This window comes from Gopherus flavomarginatus, chromosome 2 (genome assembly GCF_025201925.1).
Source record: "Gopherus flavomarginatus isolate rGopFla2 chromosome 2, rGopFla2.mat.asm, whole genome shotgun sequence".
Taxonomy (NCBI): domain Eukaryota; kingdom Metazoa; phylum Chordata; order Testudines; family Testudinidae; genus Gopherus; species Gopherus flavomarginatus.
In genome coordinates, this window is record NC_066618.1 from 299,604,381 (window position 1) to 299,619,228 (window position 14,848).

General features: G+C 50.5%; 1 protein-coding gene across 2 annotated transcripts in view; it reads left to right on the forward strand.

The window, feature by feature from the left end:
• The window catches only part of ARHGAP39 (Rho GTPase activating protein 39), a 423,196-nt gene extending 408,949 nt beyond the window's left edge, over positions 1-14,247 (forward strand). For both annotated transcript variants that reach the window (XM_050940675.1, XM_050940676.1), the window contains 2 exons: positions 9,890-10,059; positions 13,894-14,247. In XM_050940675.1, coding sequence (XP_050796632.1) covers positions 9,890-10,059; positions 13,894-14,088 — 365 coding nt within the window. In that variant the 3' untranslated portion in view covers positions 14,089-14,247. The remainder of the gene's footprint in view (positions 1-9,889; positions 10,060-13,893) is intronic.
• Positions 14,248-14,848: the final 601 nt, after the last annotated feature.

Here is a 14,848-nt window from a genome sequence, read left to right on the forward strand (position 1 = left end):
ATCTGAGGCTGAACAGGGGATGCGGGGGCCTTTGTACAGTGGGGCAGGTGAGCGGACAGCAGTGGGGTTACTAGAGGTTTGGAAGGTTCTTTAGCATTTCCCATTTGGGTAGCTGAAATGACTTCCATCCAGTCAGCAGCCAGAGCTCCCAACCCCAAGCACAGACCTATCAGGCACATCAGCACTACCTGAGAATCCATTAGACCAGGGGTCCCCAACGTGGTGCCCGCAGGCGCCATGATGCCCGCTGGGGCATCTAAGTGTGCCTGCGTACTGGCCGGCGGACAAGCATCCGCCGAAACGCCACCAAAATTCAGCGGTATTTCAGCGGCAACGCCTTGAGATGACACCGCTTGTCAGCAGCATTTCGGCGGATGCTCGTCCACCACCACGGTCCTCTGTGGCTCGTCATCTGGTGCCCGCCAGATGAAAAAGTTTGGGGACCACTGCATTAGATGTTTCCAATTCAAGCTCTGAGCCAGCCTGACCCAGCTTAGCTTGCCAGAGTTGACAGGCTCACAGCACAAACTGGCGTGACTACAGGCACTCTTAGTAGCCAGACAGCCATTAACAAGCAGCCTCCCTGACCACTGGGAGGTCTATGGGAGAGAGGGGAGAGGCCTCGATTCCAGCTTGCCAAATGCTCGCTGGCTGTAGCCAAGTCCTCCAGGTTTGCAGGCACAGCCAGCCCGGGTGCTCACGCCAGCATTCACAGCTACATTGGGCTGCTGGCTAAGCCCCGCCTTTGCTGTAATTACAGGGACGTCTGCTCATTCCCTTTATTCTACATCCTGAATCCACTCCCAGCGTTTCCTGTCAGTTGCGCTATCAAACCGCTGTCAGCAGCCAGGAATCGTCCACGAGGCTCCAAGCCGCAGTCCAGTTGCACTCGTCCCACATCCTGCTAGGTGGGACACCCTGACCTCTCCTGCATCCTGATAACCTGCCCGCACTGTGTAGCTGTGGCCAGGAAAGGCCAGCCCTGAGCTCTGAGGCGATGGCAAATCTCTGTCCCCAGAGGCACATTTCCATCTCCACAGCGCCTAATGACACCGGATGTTGGGGAGTTTTTAATGTAGCCAACTGACATCTCTGGTAGCATTTTTATCGGTTCCTGAATTGTTTGTGAAGCTGTGGTAGGTGAGGGGAATGGACGTTGCTGAGGTCTGTCCATATGCCAGAGCTGTAGAATGAGCCAGGTACATTATTAATAATAATTAATAATCATTGATTAATTCCTATGGAATCTTCCACCTCAGGATCTCAAAGCACTTTATCTACTGCCACCTCACATCCCTCTTGGGGGGTACAATACGGGTCACATGGCAATCAGCGCTGGAATGCAGCCACCTCTGAGGTGGAGCACAACAGCTGATTTACAGCTCACAGCAAGGCTGCATAACACTTCAGGACAGGACGTGAAGAATATGGTGTCTCAGTGAAAACACAGAGGGTGATCTAGGGAGGCATGTTACAATCACCCACATTGAGAACATAAGAACGGCCGTACCGGGTCAGACCAAAGGTCCATCCAGCCCAGTATCCTGTCTTCCGAAATGCCGGGTGCCCCAGAGGGAGTGAACCTAACAGGCAATGATCAAGTGATCTCTCTCTTGCCATCCATCTCCACCCTCTGACAAACAGAGGCTAGGGACACCATTCCTTACCCATCCTGGCTAATAGCCATTAATGGACTTAACCTCCATGAATTTATCCAGACATTAGAATTTGTCCGAAACACCAGGGTTGTGTAAGAATTGCTACCAGGTCTGTACCGAACAAAAGACACCAGGGTCGTGGTTTCACCTCTTGTCAGAAAGAGGCATCTCCAGTTAGTCTGTGGGTCTAATCCAGACTGTATCTGTTTTGATTGCAGTGGCCGCCTGCAGTGGGCATGGGGCTGCCCAAACCCAGTGGAAGAGAGGGTCCCTCGAAGCAGAGTGTCTATCAGATAGGTGCAAGAGGTGCCTAGGCTTAGAGCCTGCTGTCCGCCCAGGGTCAGGCCTCCCCCTGGGGGAACAGAGCAACTGTTACATTGGGAGGACTCCTGCCCCCGTGCAGGGCTGTCACAGTCAGGGATTGTTTTGAGGACAGAACCTCGAGGGGCAGCAAGGGATTGGGGCTTGTCCCACACGCACAAGTCTCCTGCTCAGAAGCAGGCAGCTGCATGATGTTAGCCCCTCCTCAGGGCTGGCTGATTGCACAACACTGGCTTCAGTAGGACAGACACAAGGTGGGCCAGCCCCAGATGGAATCGTGAGCAGTGCACGGAGTCTGCTTACAGCTCTTTGTTTATGGATCATTCACCCGCCACTGAAATGCAGCCACCTCTGGGCTGGGCATGGCAGCACATTCCCTTCCAGCAAAGGCTACACGTGGTGTGTAGGAGAGAAGTGAAGAACCCCGTATGCAGCTGACACTGCCAGGGGAGACTTTTCCCACGAACCAGGATGAATGTCTCTAGTGAACAGTGCTCTGGGATGCCAAATGAGCACCAGGGGACAGCACCTAGGCAGGGTAAATGCCTCATCTGAAACCCCCCCCATACCCCAGTAGCACAGCGCCCCCTAGCATCACACTGAGGTATCAATACATTACTGACTCAGAGAAGAGCTCACCCCATACTAAATCACCCACACCTCTCTTTGTACCACAGCACCCCCTAGCGTTGTGCTGGGGCAGTGGGGCCTGGACTGACGAAGAGGGGAGGGTGACCCCTAATGAGTCATAAATTTCGCTTCCTGCAATGGCTGGGCTTTCTCTGAGTGGGTTAAGGGGAGTCGTCCGGGAATCCTTTTCCTTGGTTTTTATTTCAGTCCCTTGGAGGCAGCCTTCCCACACTGCCTGTAGCTACTTCTCTTGACTCCCAGCTGCACAGAAGGTCCTGGAGAAAGTAGCTCTGTGTATTTGCTCCTTTGGCACAGAAGTTGCTGCACCAGCTCGCCATGTTATAGTTACAAAAGCCTATCGAGAGTTCCCAAGAGATGTGTGTTTAAAAGGCGTGATGTCTACTGAAGAGCAAATCCTGTCGTTGCCTTAGTTCATTTGTATGACAGTGAACACTGCGTTTCCGGACTCACTAAAGATGATTTTCACATGGCCTGGAATGTGAACCCTGCCATCCTGGCCAAATTCCAAATGGTCTCATTCCAGACTGCTTCCTACATCCTCCCTGCCATTTGGGTGCAGGATTCTCTTTCACTTCCTGCCATAAATGCTGAATGGCGTTGATTCATGTTCTTAAACAGCTGTCACGTTCCACCCCAGAGCTGGCTGCATTTCAGTGGTAGAGGAAGTGCTTTGAGATTCCCTCTCGGCTGCCATCATCCTGGCATTTGTTGCTTTGAGATTAGACCTGCAATGCAATGTTCTAAACTGGGCACTGCACTAGCTTGTGTGTGAAGTGGTGCATTTTGCAGCAAGCAAGGGACGCATTGTTCTGGGTTCTATTGGTTTGGATCATTAAGGCCCTGGCTGTCTGGGGAGCTGCCTCCCTGAGCAATCAGACCTGCTATTCTCAGTGCCGCACAAACAAACAATCACATCACTCTCGTCCGTGTCCCTGCTAGCCAGTAAATAGGCTCCGGCGACGCCAATCAGTAGTGACTGATGGCTGCTCATTTACCAGTGTAGTGCAGCCAGCGGGAAGGACACCTTGATCCCGATTGTAGCTCTCCCGTTGTTTAATGGGAATACCCCAGATGGCACCCGGCAGCCCCAGACGGGGTCATCTTTGCTTGCAGAGCTGTGTGCTGCTGCTACAGATAATGTATGTATCCTGTCACAGCCCCGTCATGCCCAGGCTGCGCACTGAATCTGACAAATCATTTCAGCCAACACCTAGGGGTTGTCTGCAGCACGCGGAGCCGAGGAAGAGCAGCACACCTACATCAGCAGGCTGCTTAGCCATCAGGTGGCCCATCCACGCACACAGAACCAACGCTGGTGCTGTGTGTCCACTGCGACAAGGTCAGATGGGGACGGAGAGGGAGAATGCATCCTGGGAGATGCCGTGTGGCGGGCAAGCTTCAGGGCAGTGTTTCTTCCTGATGTCTCTGCAAAGAATTACCCCAGCCTGGTGTCATGGGAGCCTGGGTACAAGGCTCTGGCCCTGACGCCCCCAGTAAGCTCCCAGTACAGCCCTCACTTGGCAGAGTTTGCCCATGGCTGCTGTTTTGTGTAGTGCCCGTCCTGTCAGGTACTGGGCCTGGCACCACTGCCAGCATCCCACAGCAGCAGGCAGCCCAAAGTGGGTCAGAAGCTGCGGCTGAATCTATAGGTTGCTGGGTATTAATGTAAAGATCCAATGAAGAATGACACTGAACAACTCCTCTCTTGCCAGGCAGGGTCCTGGAGTGAGTTTACCCTTGAGGCGAACTGGTCTGATACTCCCAGCCCAGCATTTTCATTGATACATTGCACCTTTCTTTCCAGGAATGAACCTCCCTGCTGGGAGCTGGTCAGTATCATTTCAGAAAAGGGGAAACTGAGGCAACAACCAGCCAGGACCTGAGCCTGCAGGCTCTTTGCAGGGGGAGCATTTCTCCCCTCCAGTGGGAATTCAGCCCATGGCAAAAGCAGCATTGGGCTCTAAGTAACCTGCTCACGCTGTGGCAGATCCTGGGCAAGAACTCAGGTCTCCTGGCTCCCAGTTGAGCCTTAAGCACAAGTTGATTCTTCCTCCTTTAGTTCACTGGAGCCTGACTCCTGGCTGCGAAGGATTCACCTGGATGGACTCCCAGCAAACAATGTCTCTCTCGTGCCAGGTTTGCAGAGTTCCCACTTACCGTGCCAATTCCCTTTGGAGCAGCTGCTCAGGGAGGAGAGTGTAGGTTGGGAGCAGACAGCAGAAGGCTTTTGTGGCACTGTTTTTCCGACCAGCCTTCTCCCCCAGTAGGGTTAGCCAGTAACTCCTAAATCTGTTTGTAGGACCAGTGTCTGACTGTGTCCATAAAACCCCGCAGCTTGTCTCTCGGGGGGGAAAGAGTAGCTTAGAAAGAAGAACATTATTAATGGCTTAACCAGAAGATCTTCAATGATCTAAAACTCAAAAAAGAGCCCTACAAAAATGGAAACTCAGTCAAATTACAAAGGATGAATATAAACAAATAACACAAGCATGTAGGGACAAAATTAGACAGGCCAAGGCACAAAACGAGATCAAAGTAGCTAGGGACATAAAGGGTAACGAGAAAATATTCTACAGATACATTAGAAGCAAGAGGAAGACCAAGGACAGAATAGGCCTGTTACTCAATGGGAGGAAAGACAATAACAGAAAATGTGAAAATGGCAGAAGTGCTTAATGACGTCTTTGTTTTGGTTTCACCAAGAAAGTTGGTGGCAACTGGACGTCTAACATAGGGAATACCAGTGAAAATGGGGTAGGATCAGAATCTAAAATAGGGAAAGAACAAGTCAAAAATGACTTAGATAAGTTAGATGTCTTCAAATCACCAGGGCCTGATGAAATACATCTTAGAATATTCAAGGAGCTCTCTGAGGAGCTATCTGAGCTATTAGCTGTTATCTTTGAAAAGTCATGGAAGATGGGAGACATTCCAGAAGACTGGAAGTGCCCATCTATACAAAGGAAAATAAGGACAACCTGGGGAATTACAGACCAGTCAGTTTAACTTCTGTACCCGGAAAGATAATGGAACAAATAATTAAGAAATGCATTTTCAAATACCTAGAAGATAATGAGATGATAAGTAACAGTCACCATGGATTTGTCAAGAACAAATCCTGTCAAACCAACTTGGTAGCTTTCTGTGACAGGGTAACAAGCCTTGTGGATGGGGGGAAGCGGTAGACGTGGTGTGTATTGACTTTAGTAAGGCTTTTGTTGCTGTCTCACATGACCTTCTCATTAACAAACTAGGGAAATACAACCTAGATGGAGCTACTATAAGGTGGGTGCATAACTGGTTGGAAAATCATTCCCGGAGAGTAGTTATCGGTGGTTCACAGTCGTGCTGGAAGGGCCTAATGAGTGGGGTCCCGCAGGGATCAGTTCTGGATCCGGTTCTTTTCAGTATCTTTAGCAATGATTTAAATAATGGCATAGAGAGGACACTTATAAAGTTTGCGGACGATCCCAAGCTGGGTGGGGTTGGAAGTGCTTTGGAGAATAAGATAAAAATTCAAAATGATCAGGATAAACTGGAGAAATGGTCTGAAGTAAATAGGATGAATTCAATAAGGACAAATGCAAAGTGCTCCACTTAGGAAGGAACAATCAGTTGCACACGTACAAACTGGGCAATGACTGCCTAGGAAGGAGCACTGCAGAAAGGGATCTGGGGGTCATAGTGGATCACAAGCTAAATATGAGTCAACGGTGTAACGCTGTTGCAAAAAAAGCAAACCTCATTCTGGCCTGTATTAACAGGTGTGTTGTAAGCAGGACTCGAGAAGTCATTCTTCCGCTCTACTCTGCGAGATTAGGCCTCAACTGGAGTATGGTGTCCACTTCTGGGCACCACATTTCAGGAAAGATGTGGACAAATTGGAGAGAGTCCAGAGAAGAGCAACAAAAATGAGTAAAGGTCTAGAAAACATGAGCTGGGAGGGAAGACTGAAAAAGTTGGGTTTGTTTAGTCTGGAGAAGAGACAACAGAGGGGACATGAGAACAGTTTTCAAATACATAAAAGGTTCTTACAAGGAGGAGGGAGCAAAATTGTTCTTAACCCCTAGGATAGGACAAGAAGCAATGGGCTTAAATTGCAGCAGGGGTAGTTTAGGTTGGACATTAGGCAAATCTTCCTGTCAGAGTGGTGAAGCACTGGAATAAATTGCCCAGGGAGGTTGTGGAATCTCCATCATTGGCGATTTTTAAGAGCAGATTGGACAAACACCTGTTAGGGATGGTCTAGATCAAGAGTGGGCAAACTTTTTGGCCTGAGGGCCACATCGGGTTTCCAAAATTGAACGGAGGGGGGGTTAGGGGAGGCTGTGTCTCCCCAAACAGCCAGGCGTGGCCCGGCCCCCACCCCCTATCCAACTCCCACAGCTTTTCACCCCCTGACAGCCCCCCCAGGACTCCTACCTCATCCACCACCACCTGCTCCCTGTCCCCTGACTGCCCCTTGCCACCCCATCAAACCCCCCCTCCTTCCTGACTGCACCCCCAGGACCCCTGCCCCCATTCAACCACCCCCATTCCCCAACCTCTGACTGCCCCGACCCCTATCCAAGCCTCCACACCCTGACCACTACCCTGCACTCCCCTGCCCTCTATCCAACCCCCCTGCTCGCTGCCCCCTTGTCGCGCTGCCTGGAGCACCGGTGGCTGGCGGCGCTACAGCCATGCCACCCAGAGCACCGAGTCAGGCTGCGGCTCTGCAGCTGCGCTGCCTGGCCTCCCAGAGCATTGCACCGACGCTGCAGCGAGCTGAGGCTGCGGGGGAGGGAGGACAGTGGGGGAGGGGCTGGGGGCGAGCCTCCCAGGCCAGGAGCTCAGGGGCCAGGCAGGAGGGTCCCGTGGGCTGGATGTGACCCACAGACCATAGTTTGCCCACCTCTGGTCTAGATAATACTTAGTCCTGCCTTGAGTGCAGGGGACTGGACTAGACGACCTCTCGAGGTCCCTTCCAGTCCTATGATTGATCGGCTCTGCTTCCCATGGCAGGAGAACGCCATGTTACAGACCCTGTTTGAGCCAAAGGCCTGTTCTCCCAAATACTGCTTACCAATGCGCTTCCTTGGCGGTCTCCCATGCCAGCCCCGGCCCGGCCATCTTGTCTCATTTGCTGTTGTGTGAGCGGGTTTGGGGTTCATGTGAATTTGGGGCCCCGCCCCGGCTGATCCTCGTTGTGCGATGACGTAGCCCAGTGCAGGACTCTAAACCAAACCAAAACTGCACCGGTGGAAGCAGGCTCCCTTCAGCCTCCTGCCAGTCACATCCTGCCTCACCTTTGTGTTCACGCCGGGAACGAGTAGCGGCCGGCCCTCTGCACATTGGGGCGAGCTTCCTGTGAGCACGGGCTCGCTCACTAGCTGCCACAGGCTCCTTGGCCGAAATCAACTGGATAGAGCCAGTGCCCTCAGATGGCCGTAACTCCAAGAACCTTTGTACATTGATAAGCTGTCGTCCTCTTGGGGACCGGATAATCCCTCCCCTGCTTCACCCGGTAATCATGGGCCATAAAAATGCCACATCCTCTCCCCCTACCTCACCTGTACTCGGGAGCCCATAAGGAACAAATGGTTCAGATCTCAAGGCTGTATGCAGAAAGCTGAATGGTTGAAATCTGAGGCACATTGGTGACTGTGATGGGAAGGCTGGTCGGAGATCAACATGGCATGGGAGTGCCTGCCATGTCTCAAGATGCTGGCTCCATGGGGACATGGAAACGGCGGCACTGCCATGCCGGGACAGGCCTCCACCTGGGATTACATGGGGGAGAAGCAGAGAGTGAAACTGCCTAGGCTACTGTCATTGCCCCAGGGGAGTGAGATACAGGGGCGCAGCCGGCACTCCAGACTCTCTAAGAACCCCATAGACATCAAAGCTTGCCCAAGTCAGATTTGCAGTATCAGGGCTTCCAGTGCCTCGTGCATTCCCTCATGCACACTGCCCCACACTCCCATGTACCCTGCCCCACTCCGCCCAGCACCCTGCCCCATCCCTGCACACTCAGCTCTGCATCTCTCTTTTTTAACCTAACACAAGTGTGACGTTGCACTCCATAATGTTTTATGGAAATATGCTTATGAGTGTAAATATGATGTAACTAGAATATGCTTCATGCCAAAGGTCTCTTGTAAGGTATCATTACAAAGCTTATAATCTACAGAATATATTCCTCTTATTCGTATGCATGTTTCATTCTTGTATCTGAAGCTAGAAATATGAAGTATAACTCTGAGGTCCTACTGTAATTTTGCAAAGTGTGGGCCATTAATGGTGGTTTAGAATCTTGATGGCTCCCATTGACTAGGACAATTGATTGTAGATGGCTCTGTTTACTTGTAAGCCTTCCTGCATACATGTCCCAGCCCGTGGGTAATGAAGTCTTACAGTGACATGTGACCATGTCATATGATACTTGAATCCATCTTAAACCTGATGGAGGGGTGGGGACCTAGAGAAACAAAAGATTCCTGCCTCGTGCCAAAGAGATAAAAGGGGATGGAACAGAACAAAGGGGGCTTCCATTCATGAGAAAACCCCTAGTTTCCACCTACGATGTCTGCTGGAACTGACAAGGACTGTACCAGGGGAAAGGATTGGACCCAGACTAGGAAGGAGTCTGGTCTGTGAAAGAAGTTTATTGGAATACCTCTGAGGGTGAGATTTACCTATACTCAGTTTCTTAATGTGTTAGGCTTAGACATGCATGTTTTGTTTTATTTTGCTTGGTAACTTACTTTGTTCTGTCTGTTATTACTTGGGAACCACTTAAATCCTACTTTTTATACTTAATAAAATCATTTTGTTTATTAATAAACCCAGAGTAAGAGATTAATACCCGGGGGAGCAAACAGCTGTGTGTATATCTCTATCGGTGTTGTAGAGGGCGGACAATTTTTGAGTTTACCCTGTATAAGCTTTATACAGAGTAAAATGGATTTAGAGTTTGGATCCCACTTGGAACTGGGTGTCTGGGTGCTGGCGATAGGTGACCTGCTGAGCAGTTTTTGGTTAAAGCCTGCAGCTTTGGGGGCGTGGTTCAGACTTTGGGGCTGTGTTGCAGGAGGCTAGTGTGTCTGACTCAACAAAGCAGGGTTCTGGAGTCCCAGGCTGGCAGGGAAAATGGGCTCAGAGGTGATCCCAGCACATCAGGTGACAGTCCCAAGGGGATCTCTGTGACTGAGCCCATCAACTCTGCATCTCTCTTTTTTAACTTAACATGAGCTCTGCTGCTTGTCTCCTCTCTGCAGCGTCGTTGCTGAAGCTCTGGTACCGGGAGCTCGAGGAGCCGCTGATTCCCCACGAGTTCTACGAACAGTGCATTACCCACTACGAGAACCCAGAAGCAGCCATCGCAGTCATCCACTCCCTGCCCAGGATCAACAAAATGGTGCTCTGCTACCTCATCCGCTTCCTACAGGTAGGGCAGGGGGACGGGCTCCAGCCTGAGGGTCACCCGTGGGTGTGTTGATCCAGTTCTCTGCCTTGTCACTCATCTCATTCCCAGCTTCGCTGCAGGTATGGATGCTATTGCATTGACACTTGTTGTGTGATGGGGATTTGGTACTGTGCCGCTCCGCCACTGTAAAGCAGACAGATAAGTGCACTGACATTGTTACTAGGGCTGTCAAGCAATTAAAAACATTAATCACGATGAATTGCACGATTAACAAAATTAATCACAATCATGCAATTAATCATGCTGTTAAACAATAATCGAATACTATTTATATAAATATTTTTGGATGTTTTCCATATTTTCAAACATATTGATTTCAGTTACAACACAGAATACTAAGTGTACAGTGCTCACTTTATATTTATTTTTTATTGTAAGTATTTGCACTATAAAAATATAAGAAATAGTATTTTTCAATTCACTTCATACAAGTGTTGTAGTGCAATCTCTTTATCGTGAAATTGAACTTACAAACGTAGAATTATGTACCAAAAATATCTACATTCAAAAACAAAATAATGTAAAACTTTAAGGCCTACAAGTCCACTCAGTCCTACTTCTTGTTCAGCCAATCGCTCAGACAAACAAGTTTGTTTACATTTGTAGGAGATAATGCTGCCTGCTTCTTGTTTACAATGTCACCTGAAAGTGAGAACAGGAATTCTCATGGCACTGTGGTAGCCAGTGCTGCAAGATTCTTACATGCCAGATATGCTAAAGATTCATATGTCCCTTCATGCTTCAACCACCATTCCAGGGGACATGCGTCCATGCTGATGACGGGTTCTGCTTGATAACAATCCAAAGCAGTGCAGACCGACGCATGTTCATTTTCATCATCTGAGTCAGATCCCACCAACAGAAGGTTGATTTTCTTTTTTGGTGGTTCGGGTTCCGTAGTTTCCGCATTGGAGTGTTGCTCTTTTAAGACTTCTGAAAGCTCCACACCCTGTTCCAAGCAGATTTTAGAAGGCACTTTCGATTCTTAAATCTTGGATCGAGTGCTGTAGCTATCTTTAGAAATCTCAGATTGGTACTGTCTTTGCATTTTGTCAAATCTGCAGTGAAAGTGTTCTTAAAATGAACAACATTTGCTGAGTCATCATCCGAGACTGCTATAGCATGAAATATATGGCAGAATGTGGGTAAAACAGAGTAGGGAACATACAGTTCTCCCCCAAGGAGTTCAGTCACTAATTTATTTAACACATTTTTAATGAGTGTCATCAGCATGAAAGCATATCCTCTGAAATGATAGCCAAAGCATAAAGGGGCATACGAATGTTTAGCATATCTGGCATGTAAATACCTTGCAATGCCAGCTACAAAAGTGCCATGTGAATGTCCGTTTTCACTTTCAGGTGACTTTGTAAATAAGAAGCTGACAGCGTTATCTCCTATAAATGAAAACAAACTTGTTTCTCTTAGCGTTTGGCTGAACAAGAAGCAGGACTGAGTGGACTTGTAGGCTCTAAAGTTTTACATTGTTTTGTTTTTAAGTGCAGTTATGTAGCAAAAAAAATCTACATTTGTAAGTTGCACTTTCACGATAAAGAGATTGTGCTACAATACTTGTATGAAGTGAACTGAAAAATACTGTTTCTTTTCTTTATAATTTTTACATTGCAAATATTTGTAATACAAATATTATAAAGTGAGCAGGGTACACTTCATATTCTGTGTTATAATTGCAATCAGTATATTTGAAAATGTAGAAAAACGCCCAAAATATTTAATAAATGTCAATTGGTATTTTATTGTTTAACTGTGGGATTACAACTGTGATTAATCGCGATTAATTTTTTTAATCATGATTAATTTTTTAAAGTTAATCGCGTGAGTTAACTGCGATTAATCGACAGCCCTAATTGTTACCCCTCCATGCTACCCCATGTGTACATCACATGGCAGCAGTGACACGCATTTCCTGTCCTCCCTGGCCCTGCACTGCACACAAAGCTGCACACAGAGCCACAGCCAATAATAATAGTCACAGTTCAGGGCAACTGCACCTGCATTCCCCATCCGTGGCCCACCAAGGGCATCCACTGTGGACTCCAGGCTCCCAGCTGTCACCTGTCTTGGTGAAAGACGCACATCTCACTCCCTCCTGACTGGGGTTTTAAGGCTGCACAGCTCCCTGGGTTACATTGCAATGTCCCCAGCAAACCAGACCAGCTGAACAGTCCAGCGCCTGTGCCTTGCTTTCGTTCCAAAGGCTGTGATCAGTGTGTTGCCTGCAGTTATAAGGTGTTGCCCACAGCTGAGTTATCCCACAACACCTTCTAAGCAAGTACGTTTATTCTTAAGGTAAAAGCATTACAGAGAAAATGTTTTAAAACAATCAAAGAACCTACACGCCAGAGATCACCCATTGGGGCCCTATCAACACGCATCCTCCCCTCGAGGGAACTCCCTCCTGCTCGGACACAGCATTGCAGGGGACTCTGCATCACGCCCCCTCTGGAGGCCACTTTCTCAGCCATAATGACCAGCCCCAGCCAGTCTCTTCTCCGGACTCGCACTGGGTCTCCTGTGGCTCCACCCTTCGGCCAAGTGACAACACTTCAGTCCCCTTCCAGGGTTCAGCTCTAAGCCAAAGGTCCTTCAGCACCACCACCCCAGGCTTTTCCCTGCTGGCTTCTGCCCCTCATAGGCATCTGTCTCATTCCCTGGCCCTTGCAGAGCCTAGCTAAGGCGTTCTCCACTATAGGGCCCCACCACAGGAGCTGACCCTGCTCCTGTAGCTCTGCTCTCTGGCCACAGCCAATCCCAATGAATGGACCTGCCTTCACGCCCTTCCCAAGGAGTGGGAGCTCCCCGGAGTTCCTCTCTCCTGTGTCTTTTCCCCTCAGCCACCCTGCCCAGCTGCTTATACAACCCAGGCCCACCTCCTCTGGCCAGGTCATCAGTTAATCACCTCCCAGGTGTGGAGCATAACTAAGTAGGTTCTTTCCCTTGCTTTACAGGTGATGGGGTTAAGCCCGTCACAGGCCTAGTGGGGCAAGGCCTTCCAGCCCTTCCCCAAGGATGGGGTCCCCCTTGGACAGAAGGTCCTGCCCTGAGTCAGTTTTCTTTGTCTGTTGGTGTCCGGAGAACCCAGTCTGAACCAGTCTAGGGAGCCTCTGCAGGTGGGGTGGACCTCTCGAGGGGTCACAGTCTGGCTGGCTTGCTTTGATCACCTTCCAGTGGTTTTAGTTCCTGGAGGAGCTGTGGTCCCCCTCCCCCACAGAGCAGAACACAGACAAACGTAAACTATTCATTTAAAACAATGGACCGCGAAGGAGAATGTCGCCGTGCCAGTCACAACCAACAGTTAATATCTCGCTTCTCTCTAGTGCTAGGGACCCCTTGATGGATCTTACCGGGTAACTGTCTCTCTTTGTGGGTGTGCAGTCCCCCAGCACCACAGGAGCTTCAGCCTCAGTCCATGGGTCTGGGCTGCCCCAGCACGGTGTGGGTGCTGAACTCAGTCAGAGTTTGGGCAGCCCCTGGCAAAATGGAGCCCTGATCTCAGGCAGGGGCTGTGCAGCACCTGGCACTTGAGGCCCTGATCTCAGCCATGGCCCCTAGGGGCTGCTGTGACACACAGATAGTAACAGGTGGCATTCAGGAGCAGAGATCCAAAACTGGGCCAGCAGAGGGGTGGTCAGCAGACCAGGTCTGTAAGACTGGCAGACACCTGGGTGGTTCTAATAGCACAGAAGGTAATTCTGAGCTGGCCCCAGAGCTGTCTGAGGAGCCGGTGGTGATGCAGCATTTCCCCACAAGCTGTAACCTCTCTCCCTTCCCCAGGTGTTCGTGCAGCCGGCTAATGTGGCGGTCACCAAGATGGACGTCAATAACCTGGCCATGGTGATGGCCCCCAACTGCCTGCGCTGCCAGTCCGACGACCCGCGGATCATCTTCGAGAACACCAGGAAGGAAATGTCCTTCATCCGGGTGCTGATCCAGCACCTGGACACCAGCTTCATGGAGGGGGTCCTATAGCAGCGAGCAGGGGCAGGAGCTAAAACCAATGCTGACGACGACCACAACCCACCCAACCCCCCTTGAAGCCCAGGTCAATCAGCCAGACACCACAAAGGGAAGGCACTGGGCAGCCCTGGGCAGAGCCTCTCGTCCCCATCACACCATGTCCCCAGCGCCATTACAACCCGGCCTAGTCCTGCCTCTCTCGCTCTAGCATCTCTCCTCACCCTTTGCCCTCTAGTGTCAGACAGGATCTCGCCAGGGCTACTGGCCAAATGACAGCCGCCCACCCCTGAACCAGACCTCCGGAGCTGTCGCTGCCCGTCCCCCCAGCCAAGCCGCCGGGGGGCAGCCTGCAGGGTTAGCCTGGCATGGCGACTACCTGCAGGTGAGGCTCGGGAGTCCTGCCCGGTGTCCTGGGCCTGCAGCCGCTATGGGGATGTGGGATGCCAGGCCTTGCCACTGTGCTTTAACGAGTGCTGTGTCTGACAGACAGGCGCCAGGAGAGCCACTCCCAGCACTGACTGCAGCTGCCACGTGCTTCCTAGGGGAGGTGGGCGTTTAAGATGGCAGCGTGGATGGAGGGGGAGATCAGAATAAGCCAGCAAGCATCACCAAGCCCCCCCAGTGCACCTGCCCTGGGGCCAGTGCTGGCTGGGAGGGCAATAGGGCAGTCTCCAGGCAGGGGGGGTATTTGCAGCAGTCTCACCCAGCCTGGGAGCTAGGGGATGTCTGGCGGGAACATTCATGTGGAATAGGGTATGGATCTGTCTGGTAG